At 32.0% G+C, this 11,762-nt stretch overlaps 1 protein-coding gene across 4 annotated transcripts in view; it reads right to left on the bottom strand.

Annotated features, from left to right (window-relative positions):
• Positions 1-441: 441 nt before the first annotated feature.
• The window catches only part of LOC107468303 (GDSL esterase/lipase At1g28580), a 13,291-nt gene continuing 1,970 nt past the window's right edge, over positions 442-11,762 (bottom strand). Inside the window, exons 3-6 of one of the 4 annotated variants that reach the window (XM_052255203.1) lie at positions 11,445-11,596; positions 11,082-11,355; positions 9,420-9,605; positions 442-482 (exon numbers count right to left, since the gene is read on the bottom strand). In XM_052255203.1, coding sequence (XP_052111163.1) covers positions 457-482; positions 9,420-9,605; positions 11,082-11,355; positions 11,445-11,596 — 638 coding nt within the window. In that variant the 3' untranslated portion in view covers positions 442-456. Of the gene's footprint in view, positions 483-5,621; positions 5,648-8,033; positions 8,277-8,929; positions 9,606-11,081; positions 11,356-11,444; positions 11,597-11,762 lie in introns of those variants that run through there. The other 3 variants (XM_052255204.1, XM_016087565.3, XM_016087564.3) reach the window with 3 other exon arrangements.

Here is an 11,762-nt window from a genome sequence, read left to right on the forward strand (position 1 = left end):
AGTAACTTAACCATAGTACCCCAATTCTATTTTTCTTTCGAACCAAGCCTTTTAATTTTGCATCAAAATTTTATTTTGGCCTTGTTTGTACTTATTCTGGCCCAATTAACATAATTATAATTCAGCCACTTAATATATCAAAAGTGCACAAGGCTGAAAACATTTTCTTAACACAATTGGACTTGTTTACCAACATATATATGACCTGCACAACAAAATTATCAATCAATATATATTAATTAAAATCAAATTGATAATTTTGTAATTTTAATTAAATTAATAATGTTTGTTCATCATCAAATTAAATTAGAGTTTTTTAAATTCATCAATCTCCCTCTTGATGACAAACATTATTTAAAAATTGAAATGGAAAAAAAATCAAGGATTAGAGTAACTCCCTTTAAATACTTGGATTCTTTCCTTTCCAATTGTTACATGGCTCCCCCTTAATGTCTGCTATTTTACCAAGGAAAGCTTTATACCTGTAACAATTTTTATCAAGTCTAAGGCAGCAATATTATTCAACATATTACATGTAGGATGTTGAATGGCTTGAATTATGAGCAGAATTGGAGTGATAAGCAAAACTCATTTGTTATATCATAAATTGATTTTCTGCTCAAACTCACACAAAGCAATTGAGTACATATCAACCAAAAATATTTTTGATGTTTTAAGAAATTATTGTTCAAGTTATTTGAAAATATTTTCCAGCCAACATATCAGAATAAAATTATCATAGCAAGAAAAATATTTTTAATCAAGCATGATCATCTCAAAACACAGCAACTATCAGAATTTATTTACATCTCAAAGCTTAAAGAAACTGCCAAAAAATTATTAAACCATAAGGAAGCAATCATAACAAAATAAATCAAGTGCATCAAACAAATTATCAACCAAATCACTACCACAAATAATTGAAACATGAAACAAGGGTGATCATGAATCATTAAAAGATTTCATTCCCTGTTAATTTCAATTTTTTTAGCCATTTCTCCCTCCTTTTTTTCATCAAAGGGGCTCACCTGCAAAAAATAACATTGGCAACAAAATATCCCAAAATATAACCAACATCCAAAGTAACCAAGTGTTTAACAGAGTATCACAAAAGGTACCAAAATAGCTAACAAAAGTTCAAAAAGAACCAAATGAAACCAGAATCCAGAAAACATATTAATCATCCGCGAGATTGTATTCCGATTCAGAGTGAGCATTCTTGTCACCAGCCCTCATCTCACCTTCAAAGTTTTGAAGCATCAAGCCTACTTGTTCTTGGTATTTGGTCTAAGCCTTTTCATTTTCAAAGGCTAGTTTTCGAGTAGCCCTCCAAGATCATGATTAAGGCAACTTTAAACAGAAAACGGGCCAGACAAAGATCAAATAGATTTTTGGGGCCCAAGATATTTAATGCAAGTGCTGTCTCCCTTGTCTCATGGCCCATTTATCACAGCTCAAAATTTGTCTTCTGTTTTTTTACGAGACAAAAACACACAGAATCAGAAAATTCACAAGTTATTGATAGAATATAATTCTATCATTTCCAAATTACTTCTCAAAGTACAGAATCTGTCTTCACACAAGGGTTTAGTGAAAATATCCGCAAGTTGATCTTCGAATTTTACAAATTAAATATCAATAGTTCCCTTTTGCACATGTTCTCTAATGAAATGATATTTTATTTCAATGTGCTTTGTTCTTGAGTGCAAAACATGATTTTTTGAAATATTTATGGCACTCATATTGTCACAAAACAAGGGTATACTATTGATCTTTAATTTGTAATCCTCTAATTGAGTTTTTAACCATATTAATTGTGAACAACAAGCAGAGGCAGAGATATATTCAGCTTCGGCTGTGGATAGAGCTACTGTGGCTTGTTTCTTGCTTGATCACATGTTGAGTGAGCTTCCAAGGAAGCAACACATGCCCGATGTGCTTCTTCTATCCACCCGATCTCCCGCATAATCTGCATCACAAAATCCTACAGCACAAAACTCATCAGGTTTTGGATACCATAAGCCATAATCACTAGTTCCCTTAATGTATCTAATGATGCGCTTAACGGCTAAAAAATGGGATTCTTTTGCGTGAGATTGAAAACTTGAACATACACCCACACTTTGAATAATATTCGGTCTAGAGGAGGTAAGGTACATGAGTGAACCTATCATTCCTCTATACCTTGTTTCATCCACATCTTTTCCATTATCATCTTTTTCAAGTTTAGTGTTAGGATGCATTGGTGTTCCTATTGGTTTAGAATTTTCTAGGCCAAATTTCTTGATTAGTTATAGTGCATACTTTCCTTGGTGAATAAAGGTGCCACTAGGAGTTTGTTTAATTTAGAGAACAAGAAAAAAAGTTAGCTCTCCCATTAAACTCATTTCAAACTCACTAGTCATGAGTTTTCCAAACTCTTCACACAAGGACTCATTGGCCGATCTAAACACAATGTCATCCACATAAAACTTGAACTAAGAGAATATCATCATTAGATGCTTTAATAAATAAAGTAGTATCCGTGGTACCCCTTTGAAATTGATTTTCCAACAAGGCACTAAGCCTTTCATACCAAACTCTTGGAACTTGTCTAAGTCCATTAAGAGCCTTAGAGAGTTTGAAAACATGGTTTGGAAATTTTTTATCTTCAAAATCGGGGGGTTGTGCCACATACACTTCTCTATCTTAAAGCCATTAAGGAAAGTACATTTAACATCCATTTGAAACATTTTGAAACCCTTATGGGCAGCATAGGCAAGAAGCAACCTAATTGCTTCCATTCTAGCTACCGAAGCAAAAGACTCATCAAAATCTATACCTTCTTCTTGATCGTAACCTTGGGCCACTAATCTAGCCCTGTTACAAACAACTTTTCCATCCTCACCAAGTTTATTTTTAAAAACCCACTTAGTACCCGTGACTTTCTTACCATCCGGATGAGGTACTAGTGTCCAAACCTCATTTTTGTCAAATTGAGCAAACTCTTCTTGCATGGATTTGACCCATGATGGATCTTCAAGAGCTTGTTTTACATTGTTGGGCTCTATTTGTGACAAGAGGGCAAAATTGCTAGGTTCGGATTGCCTTTTTGTTGAGGATCTTGTTGTTACACCTTGAGAGGGATCACCAATGATAAAGCCATGAGGATAACCCCTCATGGACTTCCATTCTCTTGGCTTTCAGAGTGGTGTTGAGCTTTGATGAGCTTCTGTGGGTTACTCTGTTCCAGATTCTCTTGCTAGCTCAGGAGACAAAATGGAAATGTCTTCTCCATTCTGACGAGACAAAACTAGACGGACAGATTCTTCATTTTGAACAGACTTGGAATTTTCTTCATTGGTTTCTTTATTGACAACATCTTCATAATCTGAATCATTATCTATCACAGCACTCAGAATTGAATTAGAATCACAAAATGATACATGTATGGATTCCTCTATGGTTCTATGCTCTTTGAGGTAAATTCTATAAGCTTTGCTAGTGGTGGAGTATCCAACAAACATTCCCTCATATGATTTTGGATCAAATTTACCAAGATTTTCTTTGTTATTAAGCGCAAAACATTTGCATCCAAAAACATGACAATACTTAAGATTAGGAGGGTTCCTTTCCATAGCTCATAAGGAGTTTTCTTCAACCCTTTTCTAATTATGGTCCTATTCAAAATATAACAAGCTGTATTCACAGCTTCAGCCCATAGAAATTTTGAAACCTCATTTTCACACAACATAGCCCAAGTCATCTCTTAAAGGCTTCTATTCCTTCTTTCAACAACCCCATTTTGTTGAGGTTTTCTAGGGCATGAAAAATTATGAGCAATTCCAAAATCATCACAGAATTTTTCAAAGTTTTGGTTTTCAAATTCCTTTCCGTGATCACTTCTCAAATGGGCAACTTTTAAATCTTTTTCATTTTGAATTCTTTTGCAAAGGGTTGAAAAGGCATGAAAAGCATCATTTTTATGAGTAAGAAAAAGTACCCAACCGAATATAAAGTAATCATCCATCACCACTAAGCCATAGTGTTTTCCTCCTAAACTTTGAGTTCTTGTTGGTCCAAATAGGTCAATGTGTAACATCTCTAATGGCCTCTTGGTTGAAATTCCATCTTTTGCTTTAAAAGAGGATTTTACTTGTTTACCTAATTGACAAGCATCACAAGTAAGATCCTTATCAAATTTAATATTTGGAATTTCTCTTACCAAATTTTTCTTAACTAGTTTAGAAATTTGGTACATGCTAGTATGACCCAATTTCTTATGCCATAGCCATTTTTCTGATTCAAGAGAGGTAAAACATGTTATTTTTTTATCCTTTAAATCCTCAAGAGTTAATTCATACATATTATTACACCTTTTAGCCTCAAACAAAATATCTCTAGATTTTTCACATACAACCAAACACACAAACTTTCTAAAAACAACTTCAAAGCCAAGATCATACAATTGGCTAACACTAAGTAAATTATGTTTCAGACCATCAACAAGAAGAACATTATTTATACAAGAAGAAAAACTTTTACCAACTTTTCTAATGGCCACTATTTTTCTTTTACCATCATCACCAAAAGTGACAAACCCTCTATCATATTCATCAAGCTTTATGAAGAAGGTTGCCTTTCTTGTCATATGCCTAGAACATCCACTGTCCATATTACCACATATTGTCTTTCCGCTTGGATACTAGACAAACCTACAAAATGAGCTCAAGTGACCTTAGGTATCCAAATCTTCTTGGATCCTTTCATGTTAAACCATCTCCTATGTCTCAAGCCATTGTAGTCAAAAACAACTTTGTAAATTTTGTCTCCAATCATTCTTTCACCAAAAAAATATTGAATGGGAAAGTGGTCATTTCGGTTGCATAGTCTACAAAACTTTGGAGTTGCTGTTTTGTTACAACTTGTTGGGTTTTGAAGCCTTGTATCATTTGAAGATGAGGCTATGTTTTTAAAATAAGATTTTTCAACAGATTTGAAATTCTTGTGAAACCCCAAGCTAGCTTTATCATACAATGATTTTTGACTAGCTAAGATTTGATTTAAATTTTCAGAACTTTGAGTAAACTTGGCTAAGTCATTTTCAAGATTTTCAATCTTTTTCAGAAACTCTTCATTTTCTTTAAAACAGTTTACATATGCAACAACAGAATGGTCACTTTCACAGCTTCTAAGTTGGGCTTTTAACTGCTTATTTTCTTCAACAAGATCACAAGCAGTTTCGGCCTCCCTTAGCTTATCCTTGAGAAAACCATTTTCAGCTTTTAAGATGGTAATTTGTTACTCAAGATCTTGGTTTTCAAGCAGAAAACATCTAATTTTTTCAGAAAGGTGGTCTATCATAAGATGGAGATCTTCAGTGTCAGGGTTGTGAAAGATTACCTTATCAATGTGATCTGCCATGAGACATGGTTATGACTTGGTTTCGGATTCTTCATCATCATCTGAGTCATTTTCCAAGTCCTCCCATGAAGCCATCAGTCCCTTTTTCTTTCCTCTCTTTGGCTTCTCTTCCTTCTTCAATTTAGGACAATCAGATTTAAAATGCCCAGTCTCTTTGCAGTTGTAACATGTTACATTGCTGAAATCTTTCTTTTATTTTCTTGAGCTGCTTCCCTTGCCTCTTTCCTTGAACTTCACCATTTTCCTGAATTTTTCGGGAAACAACACAAATTCATTTTCAGAGGAATTATTATTGGATTCATCATCCAGGGGGTTAGTAACAGATGTAAAAGTAATTCTTTTTTTTTAATCTTTTTTCAAATAAGTGTTTTCAAAAGCAAGTAGGTTTCCTCTCAAGTCATCATATGTCATGGAATCTAAACTACTGCTCTCAGAAATGATTAATGCTTTAGTTTCTCACTCTTTAGTGAGACATCTCAAAACTCTTCTCACAAGCACAGAATCAGGATACGTAATTCCCATAGCATCTAAGCCAACAATAATGATGTTGAATCTTTCGAACTGTTCATCAATAGATTCTCCTTCCTTCATTGCAAACATTTCATACTCTCTGTTTAACATGTCTATCCGAGTCTTCTTCACTATGGTGGTTCCTTCATGTGTGATTTGAAGTTTGTCCAAAATTTTCTTTGCCATTGTGCATCGTGATACCCGTTGATATTCCTCGAAGATGATAGCATAGTTGAGCAAGTTGACAGCCTTGGCATTGAGCTCCACCTTCTTTCTGTCTTCTTCGGTCCAGTTGCTTTAGGTTTGAGAGAGATTACTCCTTCGGCACTTGTGGTGGTTGAAAATTGAGGACTCTCCAGAATAATTTTTCAAAGTCTGTAGTCCACTCCTTGCACAAAAATCTTCATTCTCTCCTTTCAATAGGTGTAATTTTTCCCATTGAAAAGAGGAGGTCTGTTGCTTGACTGTCCTTCTGTCAGGTTATAGGACACCAGATTAGAGCGACTATTTTCTGCCATCTGGATCTTTTTCTCCAAGTTGCAAAGCTTGATCTCTTTGAGACCAAGCTCTGATACCAATTGATGGTTTTACAGTGGCTAAGAGAAGAGGGGGTTGAATCTTAGCCCCTTTTTTACTTAATAACACTTGCTGGTCTTTGAAACAACTTCTAGATAGACTTTTTTATTTTTGTCTCGTATCCAACCACGAAACTTTTTCTTTTTATCTTGGAACACGGCACGATATATTTTTTAGTTTTATTTTCTGTGCAGCAGAAACAGAAATGGAGTAGAAGAGAGAGAATTACACCAAGATATATCCTGATTCAGCTGCTAAGTGCAATGCAGCCTACATCCAGTCTCCATCACAACAATGATGGAATTTCACTATAATCATATTTGATTACATACACCAATTCTCCCTAGGAACTACCCTTCCTATCCGGGACAAGTCCAGAATATAAACCCAATCCTGAACTTGACTTGGTCACTGCCAAGCTTTCAACTGTAAAGTGCTAACCCAACTTACAAGGGGATTCCCACAGAATCATGATACACAACACAGATGTACAAAGGACCTCTAAGGACTTCTATGGCTTTTTCTTTTAATTTTGCACTGTCTGCCTGTTTTCGCTCTATGACTTTTTCATACTAGCCTCATTGTTTGCCTTTTTCCATGAGACTCAAGACAGACAAAATTAAATAGAAAAATACAAAACAGAATACATTGAAGGAGAAGAACTTCTGTTAGCTTAGGTAGCTCTGAGAACCCTGTGCTTTGCACTCTCACTCCTTGCTTCAAACCCTGGCTGTTCTCCCTTATTTATATAGGGGGAAGCCTCCACGATTGAAACCAAATAAACCAAGCTAAACTTCTTCTTCTTCAAGAAAAACTGGTTCGACCAGAAAGAGAGGAGAGGAAACCGAATGCTTTAACCAACATGCAATTACCTCTGTATCTTCCCTTTACACCAAGCTTCATCAATCCAAGCCATCCCTCCTTGCTTGCACTCCAAGAAGGACTCCCTAGCCCTTGATGCTTCTTGATGCATGACAGCTCCTCCTGCTCCACTTTTGCTACCTCCTTCACGTAGCCACCCTAGCTACCTTCTGTGATGAGTGAACCTAAAAGCAGAGACGAGCCATCCCTCTAAGATCTTCTTTCTCTGACTGAGATATTCTTCTTCCATTTTTGGTATGGAGAGGTTGAGCTTACTTACCAAATCTTACCTCCTTTGGTGAAGATCTCAGCCACAGCATACTTTTTGTTTTCTTTTTCTTGCCATCATTACAATGGTCTTTTTACTGACTCCTTCTTCTTCTTGTTAGTAGCTTGCTAATGCTTCCATGTTTTCTGATGGAAATGACCGAGAGAGAGAGAGAGAGAAGAGAGTAGCAAGAGAAAAGATAATGCAATGGATATAATGAGTGTTATCAAAAAGAAATTAATTAAGATCAACTCTCCATGCTTCTTGTATAGTAGTGTGTAAGCTACATTTAGTGCCATCAAATCACTTTGATATTTTTTTCTTTCATGTTTTCAAGGTCTGCATTAACTTCACTTAATAAAATTTGAATTCCACCACAAGATGAAGAAAGAAATCCCTTGGAAGCATGCAGCCATGAATCAATGAATTGGGTTTTATTACTTTAAATAAAAGAGTAACTTAACCATAGTCTCCCAATTCCATTTTTCTTTCGGACCAAACCTTTTGGTTTTGCATCAAAATTTTATTTTGGACTTGTTTATACTTATTCCGGTCCAATTAACATAATCATAATTCAGCCATTTAATATATCAAAAGTGCACAAGGCTGAAAACATTTTCTTAACACAATTGGGCCTCTTTATCAACATATATATGACCTGCACAATAAAATTATCAATCAATACATATTAATTAAAATCAAATTGATAATTTTGTAATTTTAATTAAATTAATAATATTTATTCATCATCAAATTAAATTAGAGTTTTTTAAATTTATCAACGTAAAATTAATAATTAACTGTAAAATTAGATGATTTAATATATTTAACTAAATTAAAATATAATAATTTTTAAGTATCAATTTTCTATAAAAACAATTATACGTGCGTTTTCATCGTTATTTACTGCAAGAAACTAATGGTTTTGTCAATTATTGACCCTTAAAAATTTATGCTCAATTATTCATCTTGAACTTGTATGAATCGAAATATCTCCATCCTTTTTATATTAATATTTTTATTATTTTCAATTGTTAATATTAATGAGTAGCACATTTTATTAAAACATAAATAAATACGCATATATCTTTTGTACAAGTACACAATGATATATCCAAAAATTTAGGCAATTAAAATAAAAATGATAGATAAATATAATAAATAATTTTATTTAATTAGTGAATGATTCAAAGTTAATTTTTAAGTTGTTTAATAAACTTATTAATTCTTGCACTTCTTTTTGGAAGCTTTAGCCATTACAGAAAAATTAAGGAAGTCCAAGGTCGGCCATGATAAGGACGTAAAGAATAATTATCTGAAATAATTTAAAATTCTTACTTTGCTAAGACCTCTTAGCATTTGATTGGAGCCTTAGGGTAATGCTTATCAACACACCAACCACATACTCAATTTGATTACATTTATATTACAAATAATATATTATTGTTCTCAATTCTTACGCAGTAGTAATTAATATAACACTACAGGACAATGGCTGGTCTCAAGGTATGGTAGAGTTTAATATTAAAACCTCTAAATTAAACATAGCAGCTAATATGGTCGAACTTATGTGCACACGATTTCACGTGAAATTAATATTTGAGAATTGTTAGGTAAAAATTTAGTCAAATTAATTAAATTATCTATTGGCTCTTAGGTATCAATTTCACGTAAAGTCGACTTCATCAGAGTTTTTACTAGCTAATATATATATACATACCAAAACTAGGGTAAATATGGTAACATCATATCATTGAATCACATGACGATGAGATACTAATTTTAGGCTTAGTGTATAAACCTTTCAATAGAGCTTTGGCAATCCATTTATATGCTGCTTCAGTTAAGTGTACACCATCCCATGAAATATATTTGGATGGATCATCACAAGCAATCACCTCTGGATCTCCACAACGCACCGATGAATCGTAATTATTATTCACATTTTCGGGAACACAACAAGCATCATGAGTTGAATTTGTGAATCCTGCGTTAGCACGAAGAAACAACAGTACAATTATTGATAATTAATTAACCACGAGATCCTCCATTGTATTGTAAATCTAATATTATATAGGAAATAATAAACAAAACATGGGATAGTACATTATATTGGAAGCCAAAATTAAATAACCACCACATGAAACACATGCATGTGTTGACCGGTGAATAATCTCAAGGAGATCGCAAAAACTCTATTATTTTATATTATTAAGTTTACCATTAGAATGTGTCACGTATTATTTTTTTATTATAATTGAACTAAATTTTTTTTAAATTAAAAATTTTTTTTATTCTTTCACTTATTCTATTTATCTTATATATCATTATCAATAATAACTAATTACAAATTTAAAAATTAAAATATAATTATATTATATATTTTATTATATATTATTAACTAATTAATTTAATAACTAAAAACTATCACATGACATTTTTTTATTAAAACTGAGAAAAAATATTTTTTTTTTAAAAATTAATAAACTCTCTTCTTACATTTGTTTATCTACTTCAAAGTTTTCGGCCTCTAATTAGGGACCAAAATCGTACTCAACCCTATTTTTTATTTTGTTTTAAAATTTTACTGCTTATCTTTCTAAATATATTTTTTTATTATTTTTTTCAAATATTTATTACATATAATTTAAAAAAATACTAATGTTATAATTAAAAATTAGAATTGAGATTCAATTATATTGTTAAAAAAATTAATTTTTAATTAATTTTATAAGTATCAGTATAATCTTTTATGTTTAATTATATTTTTAGATACATATAGAGAAAAAAATACTTTTAAATAGCAAATATAAAAATTAATTATTTTTATTTATACAACAAACTTAACACCTAATTAAATATAAAACTATACATGCTAATTTTTTTCAAATTTTAGATAACAAATATTAAAATTAATTATTAGTAAAAAATTAAACTCTTTCACATAAAAATAATAACTAAAAATCTTAATATTTTTATTTTTTTATTTATGGCGAGATTCTGGCCTTCTTAGTCGACGAAGACTTTTATCCCCTACAACCTTTTTGTAAAAGTAGTTTGATTCTATAAATCTTTTGTGTCATAATCTACAATGTCATATCAGGACAAAACTGACATAATTTTAAAAGATTTATACTCCTATAATATTTTTACAGATAAAAATACTAGTACATATATATTTTAGGATTTTTTTTATGATATCACTAATTTAATAGATTAATAACTAATTTTAGAGTAGTATTTGAATTTTCGACAATTATTTAAAAGAATAAATGAGATAATTTTCACCAATCCAAATTTATTAAGGTTAAGATTTAGAATTTAAAATTTAAAATTTAGAATTAGAAATTTAAGATAAAAAATAATTTCAAAAAAATTACTGGAAAAAATACTCTCTGGTTAAACTTTTAAACAAAATAAGCAATACAATAAGCAAAAGAAAGATAAGAGATGAGTTATGCACCAAATAGGCTTGGAGATTGATATAATGAGTAGGCAGCATGATAATAATCTGCATAAATGATGTTTGTATGGGGATGAAGCACTTGAAGTCGATTGAGTTCAGCATAAAGCTTCTTGTTGTAATCTTTAGCAACCTTATTTAACCATTTGAGACAACCAGCATGATCATACTCTCCCATGTCAGTAGTATGGTATATATTCAAATAGAAGAAAGAGCATCCAAGAGGAAAGTTTCCGGGAACCAATAGAGTTTGAGCCCCCACATCAATTAATTTCTGAAAGCGATTATATAAAATAATGAGACGATTATGTGTTATAGTAGCACGTATTTATATTTGTATTTCAATAATAAAATATTACATACATTGATAGTTGAAGAGATTTCATTTATCACATTTGGCACATACGTCCTCATTATTTCATCTACACTCGTATACTGAAAGAGAGGATGGTTGAGATCGTTGCCACCAATCTCCCCAACAAAAAACAAAGACTTTCCAAGAATTTCTTTACAGCCTGCAAAATAAGATCATATTAATTTGCTCCTTACTTATATTTTAAGTACTGCCAAAAACAGTTAAGCTATTCTGCTGTTCATATTGCATCGACTTATTAGTTTTCTTTTGTTATTATTAGGTTTAATTAGTTGGTTAGTTTACGTAGTCTTATCAAAATTTTAATT

Source organism: Arachis duranensis, chromosome 10, assembly GCF_000817695.3.
Source record: "Arachis duranensis cultivar V14167 chromosome 10, aradu.V14167.gnm2.J7QH, whole genome shotgun sequence".
In the NCBI taxonomy this organism is placed as follows: domain Eukaryota; kingdom Viridiplantae; phylum Streptophyta; class Magnoliopsida; order Fabales; family Fabaceae; genus Arachis; species Arachis duranensis.